The 21,044-nt window shown below is 43.3% G+C and overlaps 1 protein-coding gene across 1 annotated transcript in view; it reads left to right on the top strand.

The window, feature by feature from the left end:
- acbd6 (acyl-CoA binding domain containing 6) overlaps nt 1-21,044 on the top strand; it is a 37,686-nt gene that overhangs the window by 4,959 nt on the left and 11,683 nt on the right. The window contains exons 4-6 of the mRNA XM_055922785.1: nt 732-802; nt 4,059-4,164; nt 8,024-8,113. Coding sequence (XP_055778760.1) covers nt 732-802; nt 4,059-4,164; nt 8,024-8,113 — 267 coding nt within the window. The remainder of the gene's footprint in view (nt 1-731; nt 803-4,058; nt 4,165-8,023; nt 8,114-21,044) is intronic.

Genomic DNA, 21,044 nt, shown 5'->3' with positions numbered 1-21,044 from the left:
GGAGAGGCTGGATGGGGATAAAGGCAGCAGAAACAATAGTCAGTTCTTGACCTCTCTCCTATTTGTATTGTTGGTTGCACTATCTTTACATTAGAGAAGGAAGTGCATTAGAGAATATTCTGAGTTTAGAAGGGAGTTGCACTCCTAAAAGTGCATGTGCCGTTATATTTAGTTTTTTGCCCACAACCCCCTCGGAAATTAAATCTAATTTGTTTGTTGTCTTGTGTGAGTCATTGTGAAAGAGATTATAGAACATGGGCTAGACTGAGGACCTAAAAAACGGTTGAGTTCATGTTTGCCATTACAGCATGTATTAGCGGTTCAGAAAATGCTAAACAAATAAAATTGCTGAAATAATTTTGATCAGTTAAAATATACTCCTCAAAAGACTTTATGCATGTCATTTTTTTACCCATGTTTTGGAGTCGCCTCTAAACAATGTGTGAGAGAATCGTGACGAGGTGAACCTATTGCTGTCTGTGAATAAGGAAACTCATTCTCCCAGTGGCTCTTGTTTTTCATTGTATGGCACAGTTGGCTTGTTTAAGGTGGGGAGAACACTGTTCACTGGATAACTAGTCAGGGGAATACTGAACTGTCCTTAGATCACAGTAGTGTGGCACACACCACTACAGACTCGCTGTTATTACAAGAGGTGAGGGGAGTGTTATGGAACCATAATTATGCTTTTGAATGAATGTCAGGATTTAAAGTTTTGCTTCTTGTTCCAGGAAAGAAGAGAGCGTAGGACAGGATTTGGAGGTCCAACAGTCAGTTCCCTCTACCAAGAAGAAATGATCAGGTACGTCACAGTTTCTGTCTCTCCTATATCAGAGACAAGCTTCCTCTGCACTGAGCTCTGAGTGTTAGAAGTTCTTCTGCAGATTGTAAACCAGGGTTTCCCAAACTCGTTTTCTCCCCTAGCAATACACAGTTGATTCAAATAAACTAATTTGCAAGCTTTGGTCATTTGAATCAGCTGTGTAGTGTTAGGGCAAAAACCAAAACGTGCATCCCTTGAGGACCGAGTTTGTGAAACGCTGCTGTAAACTGTTTTGGGAACATTAAACAGTCCTGATTTTATGTTAATTATATTCACTCTCCTTATGGGAACCCTCAGAAGCTTGATCAAGCATACACACCACCTCGTTTCTTCGGAAAAAAAGGCTCTTTTGGAAATTAAAATGACGGCTGAATCCAGCAGGTTTTCTCCTAAATGATCCTCATTAGTATGCATGCGCTGAGGAGAGGTGGCCTGAAAATGCCTGCCTTTAATTACTTTTTTGATAACATGTTGAAATGAGAGAGCATTGGGTATAGAACGCTGCCACGTGGCACGGGCTCCCCTGGCGACGACCCTCTTGGTGATAGCCAATGTGGATGCCCCGTGGGGACAGGAAGTCATTAACATTCCCCTTTGGCGCGGTCTACCTCGGGCATGTCCCGCTCCAAACTGTTACACTCAATGGTTCGCTGAATATCCAATTTTCCCCTCTCAGTACAGGAAGACCCACTCCATATTAAATAGTCTGCCTCCTCAAGCAAGGGCTTGTTACTGAGTTAATTGCATCCGCTTTGCTCATTTTCTGCTTCGGATCGGGTAGCTATGTGTGGAATGTGTATTGACAAAAGCAGGATTGATTGGCGATATCCCTCAGATGGTGAAGTCTGCTGTTTGTGATGGAATAGATTTGTGTGAGCTACACTTTTGTAAAAGGCTCTGATGAACATCAGACTTATGGTTAGCTGACATTCTAGACCACTTGGCTGGAAAGTCACAGCAAGTGTGAGTTCTCTCATTGCCACTCATAGCTCTTTGTTGTTGTGTGTGTGGGTGACCTCCCTATAAGAATGTGTGTGATTGATGGTGGAGCTGTTGAAGTCATCAGTAGCCGCCTGGCTGTGTTGGGAGATGAGTGTTCTCCTGAAGGGCTGGCATGCAGGCTGATGGATGAGGGGGATATCTGTCAGAATGCTGGACTGGGTAGCGGAGCAGAACTGTGTGTTTTATGAGGCTGGTGTGTTGTTCTGGATGCAGGGTGGTGTTCTGGGTGCAGGGTGGTGTTCTGGGTGCAGGGTGGTGTTTTGGGTGCAGGGTGGTGTTTTGGGTGCAGGGTGGTGTTTTGGGTGCAGGGTGGTGTTTTGGGTGCAGGGTGGTGTTTTGGGTGCAGGGTGGTGTTTTGGGTGCAGGGTGGTGTTTTGGGTGCAGGGTGGTGTTTTGGGTGCAGGGTGGTGTTTTGGGTGCAGGGTGGTGTTTTGGGTGCAGGGTGGTGTTTTGGGTGCAGGGTGGTGTTTTGGGTGCAGGGTGGTGTTTTGGGTGCAGGGTGGTGTTTTGGGTGCAGGGTGGTGTTTTGGGTGCAGGGTGGTGTTTTGGGTGCAGGGTGGTGTTTTGGGTGCAGGGTGGTGTTTTGGGTGCAGGGTGGTGTTTTGGGTGCAGGGTGGTGTTTTGGGTGCAGGGTGGTGTTTTGGGTGCAGGGTGGTGTTTTGGGTGCAGGGTGGTGTTCTGGGTGCAGGGTGGTGTTCATGGGTCATGACACCAAATCCACATTTTACAGTGACTGATTAGTTACACAGTAGTTACAACATGCAAATGATATCACAGTTGCACGTACACTGCCATACACTTAGGCCACTCACACACATCAGGGTCTCTCTCTCTCCCAGCCCCTCCCTCCCTCCCCCTGGCTGGTAGTCAGCTGTGGTTAACCAGGCGGTGGGGATGACAGAGTAGCCTGTGACCTTCCCAGCATGCCGTGCGGCGGGTCATTTATCAGGGCACCATTAATCGCGTGCGTGCTGTCAGGCGGCCGGCCACCGTGAGGCCAAACCCTCGCCGGCCAGCGCAGCCTGACTGATGAGCTCCGCCATTGATTAGTTGCCGTGGGAGACGGATGGTGCCCACGTGGCAGGGACACTCGGGGTCAGCGTGGCGATCGCCAGAGGGGGAGGGGCCAGCCCTCCACTTATGAATAAACATGATTCTCATGAGCATGTAAATGAATGTGCCCTCACATGTAACCTTATTCTGTTCAACTGGAATGAGCTGTTTATAAATCAACTTGTGATTGAGGCACAAGGCAAGCATCAGGAACAAAGGGAGAGAGGGCTCTACAGTGCTCTGTTTAACACTGTTGCTATTTTAGGCTCCATTTTGAGGTTCTGACACTCTCAGTTAGGATCTACGTATCCTCTAATTCTTTGCGGAAAGGAAGATCCTAACCGAGGGTACCTCTTATTCAGATACTGCCGAACACTAAGCAGAACCACTGCTGCACTGTATCCTAATCATTTCTCAATTCCCCTCCAGGTAGGTAGCTCTTAGCCCCGCTAACCGCTGTTAACGAATACTGTAACGCTATCCTCCACAACTTGGTGGTGAGGGACCCTGCCAGCCTGTCCTCCGCTGGGGCTGGGACTGGGGCTGGGGCTGGGGCTGGGTTGCTCTCTGTCAGACAATGGCCCACTAAATGCAATTAATCAGGAGCCCTGGGTAAGAGAGGGAAGGCGTAAAGCTCTAAATGAGATATAGTCCCTTCCCCTCTGTCCCTGTGCGTCCCCCACCCCAACAGCTCTGCCTGGCGTGGCCCTAATGCCAGGAGGTGATTAAGGGGGGGAATAATTAGAGATAGTGTGGCGTACCGTGCTGCTTCCCCAGGGATGACTCACCAGGGATGAGTAGGAGGGAATGTTATGTTTATCCCACCCACCCTGTCATTGCGTGCATGTGTGTGTGTGTGTGGTGGGGGGGTACTATTTCCAGTGGTGTTAACCTCATCCACACGTATAGAATATAGTGGGATGTGTATTCATATCAAGATTTGTTAATGACAGAGAAATAAATGTTCATTTCCCTATGGTTATTAATCAATCTCATTTTATTCCGATCTAGATTTGTATGAGGCGTGTATGGTGGTGTTGTTATTGGTGTTGATTATTTTTGCTGAGATGGAGAATTCCCAGAAGAACAGATGTCTCTTCTCATCTGATGCCAGACAGTTCCTTCACTACCATGCACGGGTACATTGACTGATGCATCCTCTCTTCCTATCCTCTCACAGGGAAGAAGACAAGAACATCTTTGACTACTGCAGAGAGAACAACATAGAACACATTACCACAGCTATCAGTTCCAAGGAAGTGGATGTCAATGCAAAAGATGAAGAGGTAAGTGGCATCCTATCTTCAAAGAGCCCTCTTGTTAAACAGTACATGTTATTAATTCCAACGGTAAAACCAGCTCATTTGCAATATGGTACAGTATTCCCCCGTAACTCCATTGTGTTTGGCCTCAAATTGACTATTAGTCCATGGGAACTCTTCACTCTAATATATCTCCGATCTAAGGGAGAAGCTTAAGGCGTTAAAAGATCATTAGATGTTTTTCACTTTGACCTCAAATCTATTCATCTGCTTTATTCGTTTATCACAGAAGGCAAATGGCTTAGTCCCTCTCATCACAGCAATTCTTCAAATAAGGAACCAGTTGGTGTATGAGTAGCCAGGCCAGATGGTGGAGGTCTGTGTGTGGTCACTCCAGCGTTGTTTACCAGTGGACTGCAGGTCTCCGGTCTGACCAGCAGAGGGCAGTAGTGAAGTTCCATCCACAGTCCCTGATGTGGTCCATCCATAGACTTAGATAGATGTTGTCTGTGAGAGCACGGGCAGCGCCATTGTGGCCATCTCCATTTTGAAGTAGTACATTTTCTTCTACTACTTCTATGAGTTGGTAAACAAACTGAAAGGGTGCATACTGCCACCTGGAGTGTGTTGTTTGAACGGGTATAAAGTCAAGGTTGGCGATTTACTGTCACCTGCAGTTATGGAATGTTTCCTCTCCAGTATAATTAATTGGCTGATCCCTCCTGATGACCCAGATGGAATCATGTGATCCTTCCTTAACCCATAGGAAGTCCCACCCAGTTGACTACTTCAAAATAGCTGCCCATGCTAAAACTGGCTTTTGGGCACTAGAGTCCTCTATCTATCTCTATGAGTCCTCTATCTATTTCCATCTCGGATAGTCCCCCAGCTGAGAGAGATAGGAAGGGAATGTCTCTGGTATCCAGTCATAGAGCGACAGACAGCCGTGTCTGATTTAAATAGATTAACATATCCCACCATATTCTCTCTTTGCAGATGTTTTTGGAAGATTTGGTGAGTGTGGATGAGTGAAATGGAGGTACATCTCCCTAACATCAGCTGATGTAAGAAGGGTTATAAAATACATTTGATTTGATTTGAAACTATAATGCAGCGGCATTGTCAGTTTGAACGGGTAAACTACATTCTGGAGTCAACAGTAACAGCCACTGACTGACTGATCTTTGAAGTATAGATTAATATTTTGCTATTTAAATCATTCAGGTTTTGATCTACCAAGGAGCCTATGTTCGCTACTTGCAGTGGTGACTATCCCACTAATTGGAATGTGCCTACAATTGAATGTCCCGCTAGTAATCTAGAGACTGTATAAATTCCTCCTATTTCCGCTGATAACCAAAGCCTTCAGTATTAGTGACTCAGACTGTTCTTCAGCAGAATGTTCTGTTTGATGTTTTCACCAGTTGAGGATATTGGCACTTTAATTCAAGGTGATATGAGCTGGGTGGTGGCCTCTGACCCCTGGGGTGGCTGGTCCCTTGACTCCCCTTCAGAGGCCAAAGGCATTAGCTGTAATGTACAGTGCAGGCGTGGGGCGAATGGGGAAATAATCCTAATGATGGGGAGAATAGATCAGGGTGTCCAGCCGCCCGCCTCAGTCTTTATGACTCATTGAGGCTGCCTCATTACTGTTGGGGAGCCGGGGGCCTGGGGGCCACACTGCAGGTATACATCATCCACACACCAGCCATGAGCATGGGATCAATCACACATGCTGTGAGTCATGGCCCATGCAGAAGCTTGACAAACGTTGGTTTATGGGTGTGTATGTGTTTGTTCACTTCACACGCACAGGAACCGACTGGTGTTTTACAGTACTCTAGCTGCTTCCCACTATTCTCAGTAAGTTGGGAGGTCTGTTTGGAGAGGGCTGCACTGAGACACTATACCCTATCTCTTTTACACTACCCAGAGCTGAAGACAAGGCACTGATTCTAGACAATACTGTCACTAATATACTGGAGAGTATGAATACAGTCTAGTCAGAGTTCACTAATCGAATCCTCCTCAGCCCTCATAAAGTTGTCTCCTTCACTCTCTGAATAATCATGAGATTTTGTGTATTTGCCTATTCCTGCTGTGCAGTTGTATAGTGTACGAGCGTCTGCTCCAGTAGACGCTCTATGGGTGAAGTGTTCACACAGGTCCCCACATGCCACTGAGAGACCACACAACCACCACTAACCACCATGTAGCCCAACAATGGAGGGAGGGAGTTCATGTTGTAATACCACCCAAGGAACTCCTCTTTTCTCTCTCTTTCTCTATCCCTTTCTGGAACAAAGTCCCACCCCATTCAATTAGAGCCAATTGAGCTGACAGGTCCCCTCCCACTGAGACTGAGGAGCAAGCAGCGGCTGAGGAGAGCGCCCTTTCAGCCCCTTTTAGACGCGTCTGCTGTGTGTTACCGTGGGTGCGAGTCAAAGAGCCTGTCATTGGCTAATCCCCCACAACACTCTGACAGGGAGGTAGCTTAACCTTCTATGACAAAAAGTGCCGCCAGCGCTGCTTCCTGATGGATGATTTCCAGTAGCGGTTCCTTCTTTTGTTGTTATCTCAGACAAACGAGAGTGCTACTGTGAAGTTATGTTCCTCCTTACGATGAATGGTTATTTCAAATGATTTTTTCCCCTCGTAAAAATGTTGTTTTTTATCCAACCAGACATCCCAATGGTGTATTTATGAGTGCGCTGTCTTAGTCTGAGGAGACCAATTCAGTAGAAAGGTTATAGTGAACTTCACTAGTTCCCAAAACATAGTTCTCTTGAGAGTATATACAGAACGTTCCAAAGTGGAATTAACGTATTAGAAGAAAAGGGCAGAGACGATGTAGTGATGGAAATGTGACAAACAATCAAAAGGGGCACATCAAAAACCGAGAGAAAGCCCAGCAGTATTTAGGCTGCGGCCTCTCTCATAAATATTCATTTTAACATGCAGCTGTGGTGATCAATATCATTTGAGCAATAGAATAGGACTTAGGGAGTTTGCTTGATCTAATTGGCCAAACTGAAAAATGAGCTCCCTGTGGTGGTTGTATTAGAATGAGATGATTGAAACTAGGGAGAGGAGGGGGGGACGACAGGGTGTGATGACTGATCAAGGGGGTGCTCTTGTTTTGTCCGCAGCATCCCATCTATCAACTCTTAAGGACTCTGCCGGCCCTCTGCAATTTGTCCCTGAGCTCCTGGATGAGCCGTGACCCAACCCTTTACACACATACACACCCCTCCTGCTGGCAAGGAAACAGGGCAGAGCTCATCCTGTCACCACCTCGTTTTATAGTTGGGATCTGAAGGCTCTTGAGTTATAAATTGTACTGCATAATAAATTTTTTCTTAAGGGGAGAATTCTATTGGGAAGTTAACTTTGTGGAGCCGGTGCATAACAGAAGAGAATAGATGGTTCTATTAGAGGTTAGGAGGGGTTGGGGCCTCCATCCATGTTACTGAACGCTCCAGCAAGTCCCCTCACTGCATTTGCATATGTGTGTGGTCAGACAGCCGCACACACACTGTTACTATCCATAACAGCTGTAGTCCACTCACTAGTCTAGGCAACCTTACTAAGTACCTACCGGTAGCGCCAGATTTTTGTTTGCCTCGTGAGAAGAAGTATTGTTGATCAAGAGATCTGATTTACAATAGATAGTGTTTCGGTGTGTAAACAAGTACTGACATTTACTTTGAGCGTTTTACCTAAAAAAAAAGATTCACATATTTGATTCAGTATCTTGACTCCAACTCATTAGCTGCTACTGCAATGATGGCAAACAATACCTGTTGTACCTTGAAGTACTTGATCATAGATGATAGAATCTGTTTATGCAGGAGTAATGAGGTGCACCTTTTATGTGTTTCAGGGCAGGAATTTGCTGCACTGGGCCTGTGACAGAGGACACAAATACCTGGTGTCTGTGTTACTGCAGAACAGCGCTGATATCAACAGCCAGGTGAGTCACACACACACCAGGGCTTGACATTCACTTTTTTAGCCACAGTCCAAGTAGGACAGTTTTTATATACACTGCTCAAAAAAATAAAGGGAACACTTAAACAACACAATGTAACTCCAAGTCAATCACACTTCTGTGAAATCAAACTGTCCACTTAGGAAGCACCATTGATTGACAATAAATTTCACATGCTGTTGTGCAAATGGAATAGACAAAAGGTGGAAATTATAGGCAATTAGCAAGACACCCCCCAAAACAGGAGTGATTCTGCAGGTGGTGACCACAGACCACTTCTCAGTTCCTATGCTTCCTGGCTGATGTTTTGGTCACTTTTGAATGCTGGCGGTGCTCTCACTCTACTGGTAGCATGAGACGGAGTCTACAACCCACACAAGTGGCTCAGGTAGTGCAGTTCATCCAGGATGGCACATCAATGCGAACTGTGGCAAAAAGGTTTGCTGTGTCTGTCAGCGTAGTGTCCAGAGCATGCAGGCGCTACCAGGAGACAGGCCAGTACATCAGGAGACGTGGAGGAGGCCGTAAGAGGGCAACAACCCAGCAGCAGGACTGCTACCTCCGCCTTTGTGCAAGGAGGTGCACTGCCAGCGCCCTGCAAAATGACCTCCAGCAGGCCACAAATATATATATATATATATACATACAGTGGGGAGAACAAGTATTTGATACACTGACGATTTTGCAGGTTTTCCTACTTACAAAGCATGTAGAGGTCTGTAATTTTTATCATAGGTACACTTCAACTGTGAGAGACGGAATCTAAAACAAAAATACAGAAAATCCCATTGTATGATTTTTAAGTAATTAATTTGCATTTTATTGCATGACATAAGTATTTGATACATCAGAAAAGCAGAACTTAATATTTGGTACAGAAACCTTTGTTTGCAATTACAGAGATCATACGTTTCCTGTAGTTCTTGACCAGGTTTGCACACACTGCAGCAGGGATTTTGGCCCACTCCTCCATACAGACCTTCTCCAGATCCTTCAGGTTTCGGGACTGTTGCTAGGCAATACGAACTTTCAGCTCCCTCCAAAGATTTTCTATTGGGTTCAGGTCTGGAGACTGGCTAGGCCACTCCAGGACCTTGAGATGCTTCTTACGGAGCCACTCCTTAGTTGCCCTGGCTGTGTGTTTCGGGTCGTTGTCATGCTGGAAGACCCAGCCACGACCCATCTACAATGCTCTTACTGAGGGAAGGAGGTTGTTGGCCAAGATCTCGCTATACATGGCCCCATCCATCCTCCTCTCAATACGGTGCAGTCGTCCTGTTCCCTTATGCAGAAAAGCCTCCCCAAAGAATGATGTTTCCACCTCCATGCTTCACGGTTGGGATGGTATTCTTGGGGTTGTACTCATCCTTCTTCTTCCTCCAAACACGGCAAGTGGAGTTTAGACCAAAAAGCTCTATTTTTGTCTCATCAGACCACATGACCTTCTCCCATTCCTCCTCTGGATCATCCAGATGGTCATTGGCAAACTTCAGACGGGCCTGGACATGCGCTGGCTTGAGCAGGGGGACCTTGCGTGCGCTGCAGGATTTTAATCCATGACGGCGTAGTGTGTTACTAATGGTTTTCTTTGAGACTGTGGTCCCAGCTCTCTTCAGGTCATTGACCAGGTCCTGCCGTCTAGTTCTGGGCTGATCCCTCACCTTCCTCATGATCATTGATGCCCCACGAGGTGAGATCTTGCATGGAGCCCCAGACCGAGGGTGATTGACCGTCATCTTGAACTTCTTCCATTTTCTAATAATTGCGCCAACAGTTGTTGCCTTCTCACCAAGCTGCTTGCCTATTGTCCTGTAGCCCATCCCAGCCTTGTGCAGGTCTACAATTTTATCCCTAATGTCCTTACACAGCTCTCTGGTCTTGGCCATTGTGGAGAGGTTGGAGTCTGTTTGATTGAGTGTGTGGACAGGGGACTTTTATACAGGTAACGAGTTCAAACAGGTGCAGTTAATACAGGTAATGAGTGGAGAACAGGAGGGCTTGTTAAAGAAAAACGAACAGGTCTGTGAGAGCCGTAATTTTTACTGGTTGGTATGTGATCAAATACTTATGTCATGCAATAAAATGCAAATGAATTACTTAAAAATCATACAATGTGATTTTTCTGGATTTTTGTTTTAGATTCCGTCTCTCACAGTTGAAGTGTACCTATGATAAAAATGACAGACCTCTACATGCTTTGTAAGTAGGAAAATCTGCAAAATCGGCAGTGTATCAAATACTTGTTCTCCCCACTGTATATATTTGGGGGGAGGGGGTGATGTTTTAAAATATATATATATATATATTCGGGGGGGGTGAGTTTTTTTGAGTTTGAGTTTTTTTAAACTTCATTATATGATGCAAGGAACCACTTTACAAAATAAAATGCATTACCATCCTCTTTACCATAGAGAATCAGACAAAAATGTAGGCAACATTCTGACTATTGGCTTCTTTGCATATTCAAGCCTGTCCTGGAGGATGGTTGGCCACCCTTGGGAGCCTATAAAATATTGCAACATTACAATTACAACCAAATAATTGCACGTGTGTTTTATTTGACAGATTAAAATATCTGTTAGAAATTTAGAGCGAGGGGAGATCTAAAGATGCATCAACTGGCATGAGTTAATCATGACTAGGATTGTGCCTTTGGCTGCTGGACAATTAAAGTAAAGTTGATTTGAAAAAATGCTAGTTCCAATGGCATCAGGTGTTTTTATAAAATAATTCCCTCAACATTTCTGAAGTCGTATTTTGGCAAGGCTACTTTGAAACAAGGTAAGACATGCCTCATAAAATTACATGAAACGTCCAGGTTTTAAACAATTAAGTTTGTAGTTAAATAGTCTCCGAATGCTGACCGCCTCCACTCAGATTCAAGGTGGGTGATATGCAAGGCACTGTCCTTCACTCTCCGATGTTGTGACCATTTGATCTGAACGTGCCTCGAGTATGTTGACAGAGTCAAGCCTTTAGACGTTAATAATCCTTCATTATATTTGTCAATCATGACTGCCTTTTAGCCTATATTTCTATAACTAATTAAAAGTCTCAAAGTTTGGCTCCTTTTTCTGGCACTTCCCTCATGTCAGCATCGTTTTGGACATGAGGCTGTAGCCAATATGCATATCACCTACACTTTGACATGTAGGCTTTTTTATTGATTTAAACAAAAAATAGATTTGAATATTATTCCAATGTTGGCCTCTGATCAAATTCTGATCAGATATTGTGAATTATTTTATCTTGTCCGTTCAAACAACTTAAATCTATATTCTTCTTGTCCTACTATTTTTTAATACTTGTCCCGGAGAAGAGGACAAGCGTTAATGTTGAGCCCTGCACACACACCAAAAAACTGGGGTTAGGGGTCAAGTGGCACTCGACGCAGATGTCACAGGGACAGATATTTTAGGGGATTTAAAGATTTCTGTGAGATTCACAATTTTGTTAAAAGGCTCATGACACAGAATTCTCTGTCACTCTCACTAGCCTTCAACAGCCAAGCACACATTCTAAACACACCTACAGTCTACATCACTAGCACACCACATAGCCAATCCTCTGTATCCGTGGAGGCTCAGTACCTGTGGCTGATGAGAGTAGGCTATAGGCCCAGTGACACACTTCCTATCCCTCGATCCCTCTGAGCAGGTCTACTTTAATTTGTTTTGTGATATCGACAAATCCCATTGGGTTTATCCGACACAGTAAGCAGGTATACTTTGTTTAGTGACCTGGCTGTGGAGAAAAACCCTGAACACCATTCCGGTTTAGAGGCAGGCAGGGAGCTTTGTCTTTGTCTTAAGCTGGCTGAGTGATGCATCGGGAAATGAATGCTGTTGTGCATACAGTTGTGGAGCCAGGGGCTTTACCACCCCACAGTAAAACAAATCAATTGGGAGTAATCAGGCAAATTGTTTGCATTATACAACCCATATAATCAGAACACTTGCAAATGACTTTGTTTTTGTGGCCCTGAACCTTTTTGGTGTGGATGAAAACCAGAAGGCTGGCTTATAATCATCCTCTTGGTCTGCCTAGCGGTGGCTATGGTCATGGTTTAACAAGAAAAAATGACTACTTATATGGAGGCATGTTAAATTCTGCGTTGTAATTACAGAGAAGTGAAGCCTCTCTCTAAAGCCCCCATGTACTGTATTTAGCCTACATTTATGAACCGTAACAGTAGTTACAGTAACAACACACGGATGTAATTTTTTTTATTGTAATAAGTGGTTGAAGGTGGTCAAATCTAATCCCTGTACATCTCTGGCATCTCAGATTCATTTCAGATACTTACTCCAGGAGAGTGTGTACAGTATAGCTATACACATGCATGTACTATTTCTGAGTGTAGGTACCAGTAACTGCAGTTGAATGGCAGACAGTTCTTGTTAAGGCCTAGTGTGAGAGGTCACTCAGCAGTCCCTCAGGTCATCGGAAACCCCTACTGCCCATCTCCTTCTCTGCCAATGTTTTGCGGTACCCAGTCAGCTGCCTAAGGGAGGGTAAAAATTACTGGACTTTTGCACAATAATTATTAAGAACAGATTTACGAGATGGCATGGGTGTCCGAAAGGAAATACGGCTAGCTAAATCATGCAACAGTCTCTGCATAATTATTATACAATGTAAACCCCACAGAACTGGGAATTGATAGAGATATGAAGCCTGCTGCTTCTCATTAGATTCTATTAGTTTGCTGTTTTCAGTCACTTTCTGGCCATGCTGAACTCGACTAAATGCCTTAGATGCTATGCTTTTTAACCTTTTAGACTCAGGGGAATTGGCCTACTGTACAAGGATAGAGTTAAATTGAAGTGTTTTTTACAGATGAAATAGGAAAAGCATATGCATAACAATGGTAGCAATTGAAAGGGAACAGTCTTAACAGTATTGGAAAATGGGCAGCAGGTAACCTAGCGGTTAGAGCATTGGGCCAGTAACTGAAAAATGCACATGAACAAGCTTAACCCTAATTGCTGCTGTAAAGCCTTGTTCACACTGCAGGTTTTAATGCTCAAATTAGTTTTGTTTTCTAATACTGACTGTCCAAACAGCAAGTTACAAATGACCAAATTGGATTTGTGTGTGTTCAGACAGCAGTCATTTGCTGACATGGCTACGCTAGTTGTCATAGTAACGACAGGTGTGTGCGCAATGGTGTAGGCTGATTGGTGGTGCTCCTGCTTCCTATCACTCAGAAGTTATGTAGCAAGCTGAGGTGACAACAATGGCTGCCATTGAAGTTTCCCCAGTTGCTTTGATGTTCAAAATCATAGTGTAAGAACACCTTTAACACCTCAAAGGATAAGATGATGCAACTTTCAAAATAAGTATTTTTTTGGGCTAGCCACAGCAGTCAACTAACTAGCTAGCTAGGTAACTATTTGGCTTTCTAGCACTTTCGCTAATTTGTTTGTAAATTATTAACAAGATAGTTAGCTACCACATGTTATTGTCAAACTGTCAACAGAGTAGCTATCACATCAAAGTTTATTTGTCACGTGCGCCGAATACAAGCAGGTGTAGACCTTACTGTGAAATGCTTACATACAGGTTCTAACCAATAGTGCAAAAAAGGTATTAGGTGAACAATGGGTAAGTAAAGAAATAAAACAACAGTGAAAAATAACAGTAGCGATGCTATAAAAGTAGCGAGGCTACATCCAGACACCGGTTAGTCAGGCTGATTTGAGGTAGTATGTACATGTAGATATGGTTAAAGTGACTAAGCAACAAGATATGCCCAATAATAGTCCAAAAACCACTTGAGGGCAAATCAATCAGATTTGACTGTTAAGACACAAGTCGCATGGCCAGGAATTATATTTGTATCTGATTTCAAACCACCTATGAAGGTGGTTTGGAATGTGGCTTGAAATATCCGATTCCATGTGACTTTTGGCTGTTCATACTGCAGGAAAAAGAACAGATTCAAATCGGATATGCCAAAAATTGGATTTGAGTCATTTCAAACTACCAATGTGAAAATGGCTTAATTAAGTCGCTCTGATGAAGACTGTCGGCTGAATGACAAACATGTCTATGCAAAATTATTAGACCAAAGGTGAGGACACAACAGTTCACCTGACACAAGACTGGATACAACATCTGAAAATACTCTGGATACATTCAGTAACATGATAAGAATATTCCTGGAAAATGTATTGTAGGTGCAACATAAACCCCCCAAAAGTACTAAGGTGTTGATTGAGAGGTCTAACTGGTCTCTCCGTGGCCACACACCACTCCAAAGTGTGCACAAATGTCAATACACTTTTATGACTCAAAGAAGTATTCAACTATAAGGTGCTTTTTTTTTTTTAGTTATCCTAGATGTGCCGTTGAGGAACTAGAGCAAGGACACTTGTAATTCTTTTGTTTGGAACACAACCCTGTAACCCCGCCTTCACACAATTACTGTTGTTCATTACGCAATCCAAAAACAGTCCATTATAAATCACATTCGGGGTCAGGTGGGAATCATTTGGAAGCTTGTTCTATTGCCAACTTGACTAGTTAGGTTATAAAATACTATATTAGGGTTAAGCTTTTAAAATGCAATTTAGGTAAACCGATCAGGGGTTGTAACCAAAATAATTTTCCAATCGTTTCGTTCTGAATCGTTTCGTTCCACTGTTCCGACCAGCAAAATAAAGTTCCGAACCAGTTCGAACCCCCAAAAATTACCGGTTTATATTGTTCCTTTTTTTAACCTGTAAAATCAACTGTTTTTTACCTTTAGCTCATTTTAATGGCTTTGCCAGTCAATGTGGCTAGAGCAGGCAAGCTAGTTGTTTACATGCGTGATGGACAGATAAGTGTAGCCCGTGGTGCAAGATGCGATTGAAATTGTGTCGGTGGGGAGAGAGGCTTGAAGCATGGGCCTCTTGTTATGACATGCACGATATAAATTAGGTCCACAGAATTATACCTAGGAGGAGCGGCTTCTATGGAGGAACTTTGAATGTCCTTTGAGCTAGCTAGCTAACACGTTTGAGGTAGCTAACAAGCTTGTGTGTGCACAGTGGCACCAGAATTAAAAACACGTCTTTGTACTTAATGAATCCAACATGAAACGTGATAACTAGGCCTATAGTATCCTTAACTATCATTGAAAAAGTTCATCCAAAATCTCTCTCCCAATCAATTATCCTAGGGGGGAGGGACAGGTAGCCAGCACAGGCAAAGATTTTCAGCTTGCAGGCAGACACTGGAAAAAGTTGCTGAGTGACAGAGGGCTTGGTATAGGCGCTATGTTGCGTTTTGTTGTTGGACGAGAAATAAATGCCTGTAATGTAAAATAACTATAACCATGCTTTTAAAATAATGGTTATGTTCTGGAACAGTATAGATCACTTTTGTTTCTGTTCCCTGAAAAATGTTATTTTACGGTTTTTGGTTCTGTTCCCTGAACCGATTCCAACCCCTGATACAGATTGTTGGTTTTTGGTGCACATAGAAAGGAGTCATGGGTGCGTTCAGGTGTTCTGCTGCACTGCACTTTCTCTACAGTAGACAAACAAGCTCATTCTGTTCAGAATAACCAACGGTATGATGCCATGTCATCTTGTAACTGTACATCAAACATAGATCATAAACGTTGACACTGTATATAGCATTGGTTTTATATGGAAATGTAAAGTGCACATTTGGACTTTTGTGTTTGGCTTGCTTGTATGACATCAACAAGGTATAATCCTCAACGTCTCATCCTTCAACATACATAAAGTCCTCTTAATTTACAGCATGTCCCTCACTCACTTAGACAACAAAAACGGATTGTCACTCAGGAAACCTCCTGTCGCGTGCGGTGCTCAAGTTCAGAGCGGCTGGTAGTCATAACCAATGCAGCACTGTGAAGCTCAGAGCCTGAGGTCTAACGTCATATATAGCATGTTACTGTACAGCCACTGCATTCCAATTAAGGGGTTTATCAGTGCCTAAATCTGCCATTTTCAAACAGTGTACGGGATGACGGGCTGTGAGTGAAAAGGGCTACAGAATGGAAATTGTAAATGGTCACATGAATGTGAGAACTCTCCATTTTACCTCCTCACATTTCCTTTGTCTGTGTATGAGGAGAGGAGGGGTTTTGGGTTTGTTGTGTATTTGATGTCCCGGTAATCTGCCGTGACCTCTGCCAACTGCCGTTAAATAAAGATAAAAGTGATTTATATTTAATTTGTTGATGAAAAAATTAAATATATTATTTGCTCAGAGAAAATTGTTGGAAATTAATCAACTGATTGTTTCAGTGGATGTCCGAACCTGGTAACCTGCATTATGGGCTGTTTGATTCTAATCCAGGATCAGAATGGACTACAATAGGTAGCTCTGGCCATGAATACCCAGATCAACGATATACCACCTGTCAACTGCAGAATGGCATGCCAGACACTGGCCCATAACCACCATTTCACTGCTTCTCTACTGCTCTTTATCAAATGAACCCCAGAAACTGGGTCGGATGGCAAAACTGGAGCTTTGTGTGAAGTAGGGCCATGTTTGTAGTCAGAAGTATCACTCAGTTATTTCATGTGAGCTGACAGTGCACAGCATTGTAATAAAGGAACATATCCTCAAAATTGCATTTATGTGAGGAGAGATAAACATGATGATGATTATTATTCAGATATTATATGGGGCACCGCTTAATCCATTTACAAAGGAACTTTTATTTCAATTCTATTCACAGCTGTGTGTGTGTGTTATTGAGTCAGTGTTTCCTCCATAAGACTGTGACCAAGGCCTTTGTTTAGACAAGAGCACCAGTTTCACCTGCAGCCCCCCCCTGGCTGTGACCTACGCAAACCCCTACCACCCTGAGGTCATGACCCTGCCTCGGGCTCCTCACACTTCCCAGTCCCTGTCTCTCTGTCTCCTCTCCCTCCCCATGGACACTGTGTGTATCCAGAGTCCAGACCCAATAATCCACAATTACACCCACCGCTAAGTGCACAGTAAATAAGACCCTGAGAGGACTTTTCATTGGTGAAAGCTCAGACATTCTGGCCTCCTTGTTGGGAATTTGTGTCAAACAAACAAGCAGCAATCTGGCTGGGGGCTGGCCGGCTGGGGAATGGGCTGTGATGAGATTTGCAGGTAGCAACAAAAACACAATTTAAGACTTAGGTTAGGCTGATTGCAGAGCGGAAACATGTAAACAATGTGGGAGGTTCGGAATTGGGCGGATGTAATCTCAGGGAAAGGGTGCGAAGGTGCAGGTAAGGCAAAAGACAATCACAGAAAGAAACAATTTGAAGAGAAAGAGCCAAAAAGGTGGAGGGAGGTGGAGAAGAGGCAGGGGGAAGAGCACAGTGCGATGAAGTGAACGAAGCTGCAGTTGATATTGGCAGGGAGTAAATTCAGTTTGTGTTTGTTAAATCATCTCCAGACAGAATCTCCTGTCCTGTCCTCGGCATGTGCTTTGTGACAGTGGCTGTCCCTGTCACTATATGCCTGTGTGTGTGGCTCTTTACTTTGTATTAAAACAACATGATCCATGAGGCGCAGAGGGTGACTCCCAGCACCGCTGATTCTAATTAATCCACTCGGCCACGCTGGGCTAAAACGCTTGCAGTCTATCAGATTGAAATTCATAACTTAATTGAGGTCAAAGCCTCGAGCCGAGAGAACAGAAGTCTCTGGCTGGGACCAGGTAGATCAATAGTAATAAATATCTAGCTGGGCTACAACTAGTTCATGGCCACGCATTATGTGGGACAGACAGGCATCACAGGGCAGAGGGCACCGAGGAACGGCAGGGCGACTCCATGTTGGTGTCTTGTCTCTTAGAGGGGGGGTTTCTCCACTGTTGACTGCATCTGCCTGGGAGACACTATGGAACTAGTTTAGGTAGTTGTTACTGTGAAATATAGACATTTACATTAGACTACTCTACTACAACTCTCTATTTGATTTTGTATTGACTGCTGAGTGGCAGGTTAGCGTGAACGTCGACAACAAGGGTCGTGTGTGTGTTTGGTTTGTGATACCATAAGTATACATTTTTTTAATGAACAATGTCTTAGAAAATAAACACATTGATTTGATTTTGATGTGAGGAGAAATGACGTCTTTGCTAAGTGCTTAAGTGCCCCCATGGCCTGGGTGTTTAGTGTCTATGTGGGTGATTGTTTCTATGTTTAAATGGGGACCATGGCAGTTTGTTGGGTTGTGTGAAAACACGAAAAACCTTCTCAGACAATATCGGGACACAGACATGTTATGCTATAGCTGTTGTGTGTGTCAGAATCACACTAGAGATGCAGTGTTATCTACAGTGCCTTCAGAAAGTATTCACACCCCTTGACTTATTCCATATTTTGCCTAAATTAAAAATGGGTGAAATATTTTTTTATCACCAATTTACACATAATACCCCATAATGACAGTGAAAACATATTTTTTGAAATTTTAGCAAATTTATTGAAAATGAAATACAGATATCTCATTCACACCCATGAACTAATACATGTAAGAATCATCTTTGGCAGCGATTTGGAGCTATGAGTCTTTCTGGGTAAGTCTCTAAGAGCTTTGCACATCTGGATTGTACAATATTTGCACATTATTACTTTTAATAATCTTCAAGCTCTGTCAAGTTGGTTGTTGATCATTGCTAGACAGCAATTTTCAAGTCTCGCCATAGATTTCCAATACAATTTAAGTCAAAACTGTGAATAGGCCACTAAGGAACATTTAATTATGTTTTGGTAAGCAAGTGTACAAAACATTAGACACCTGTTCTTTCCATAACATAGACTGACCAGGTGAAAGCTATGATCCCTTATTGATGTCACTTGTTAAATCTACTTCAATCAGTGTAGCTGAAGGGGAGGAGTCGTGTTAAAGACAATTGAGATATGGGTTGTGTATATGTGCCATTCAGAGGGTGAATGGGCAAGACAAAATATTTAAGTGCCTTTGATCAGCGTATGATAGTAGGTTCCAGGCGCACCGGTTTGACTGTGTCAAGAACTGCAACACTGCTGGGTTTTTCACCCTCAACCGTTTCCCATGTGTATCAAGACATCCAGCCAACTTGACACAACTGTGGGAAGCATTGGAATGCTTTTGACACCTTGTTGAGTCCATGCCCGTCAAATTGGGGCTCTTCTGAGAGCAAAAGGGGGAGTAACTCAATATTGGGAAGGTGTTTCTTATGTTTTGTACACTCAGTGTATATTTGGCCTTGTGTCTTAGGTTATTGTCCTGCTGACAGGTGAATTTGCCACCCTTGTCTGTTTGAAAGCAGACTGAAACAGGTTTTCCTCTAGAATTTTGTCTGGGCCTAGCTCTATTCCGTTTCTTTTTATCCTAAAAAACTCCCTAGTGCTTGCCGATGACAAGCATACCCATAACATGATGCAGCCACCACCATGCTTAAAAATATGGAGAGTGGTACTCAATAATGTGTTGTATTGGATTTGCCCCCAATCATAACGCTTTGTATTCAGGACATAAAGTTAATTTCTTTGCCACATTGTTTGCAGTTTTACTTTAGTGCCTTGTTGCAAACAGGATGTATGTTTTTAAATATTTTCTGTACAGGCTTCCTTCTTTTACTCTGTCAATTAGGTTAGTATAGTGGGGTAACTTCAATGTTGTTGATCCATCCTCAGTTTTCTCTTATCACAGCCATTAAACTCTGTAACTATTTTAAAGTCACCGTTGGCTTTCATGGTGAAATGCCTGAGTGGTTTCCTTCCTCTACGGCAACGGAGTTAGGAAGGACACCTGTATCTTTAGTGGCTAGGTTTATTGATACACCATCCAAAGTCTAATTAATTAATAACCGCCATGCTCAAAGGGATATTCAGTGTCTTTTTATTTTTACCCATCTACCAATAGGTGGCCTTCTTTGCGAGGCATTGGAAAACCTCCCTGGTCTTTGTGGTTGAATCTGTGTTTGAAATTCACTGCTCGAGGGACCTCACAGATAATTGTATGTCTGGGGTACAGAGATGAGGTCGTCATTCAAAAATGCTAAACACTATTATTGCACATAGAGCGACGAGTCTGTGCAACTTATTATGTGACTTGTTAAGCACATTTTTACTCCTGAAATTATTTAGGCTTTTTATAACAAAGGGGTTGAATACTTATTGACTCAAGACATTTCAACTTTCTATTATTTTTAAACTTAATTCCACTTTGACATAATGGGGTATTACATGTAGACCACTGACAGTCTGAGGTTAATCCATTTTAAATTCTAACTGTAATATAACAAAATGTGGAAAAGCCAAGTGCTGTGAATACTTCTGAAGGCACTGTATATGGCTATCCTTTGTAGGTTCCTGATGTCAGTGGTCTCTTTACAGTATAGACTAAATCCAGTTTAATTCAAGGCTCTAAGACAAGGGATTATGTCTTGCACAGAAGCCTCAGGCAGTGGCTTTAAGTACTGTATGATGGCAATATTGACATTCTCCTAGTGTCTTATTGTGAACAACTCTTCTCTCCCAGTAAGTCAACTGTGTTTTACTATTTGGCTTATTAAATGTTTGCTGCATCGTCCTAGTTAGTGGCAATGCCATTCTGTGTGGATTTGATATTTTAATGTGTTGTGATTAGAAATGTCACAGCTTTGTACCCTTAGCTGTGTTTGGCTGAACTGTAGAGTATCGACGTGAGATTAGAGCTATGTTCCTGGTCTGTCCAAAGCCAGGGTCTGTTTTATCAGAGCAATACAGGCCAGTGTACTGGACATTCTCATCTCTGTCCTCCACCTCAGTGTCAACTGCCTTGGTTAATAAACTAGTAAACACGCGTACACACACACACACACACACACACACACACACACACAGGAACAACAGCAGCTGATTGAAATTCTACGGCAGGAGCATTATTACAGGTTTGTATCCCTCCCCCTTCCCAGCACGGCCTCCCATAA

Source organism: Salvelinus fontinalis, chromosome 5 (genome assembly GCF_029448725.1).
Source record: "Salvelinus fontinalis isolate EN_2023a chromosome 5, ASM2944872v1, whole genome shotgun sequence".
Classification (NCBI taxonomy): domain Eukaryota; kingdom Metazoa; phylum Chordata; class Actinopteri; order Salmoniformes; family Salmonidae; genus Salvelinus; species Salvelinus fontinalis.
Note: the sequence above shows the minus strand (reverse complement) of the source record. Positions and strands in the feature narration are given on the sequence as shown.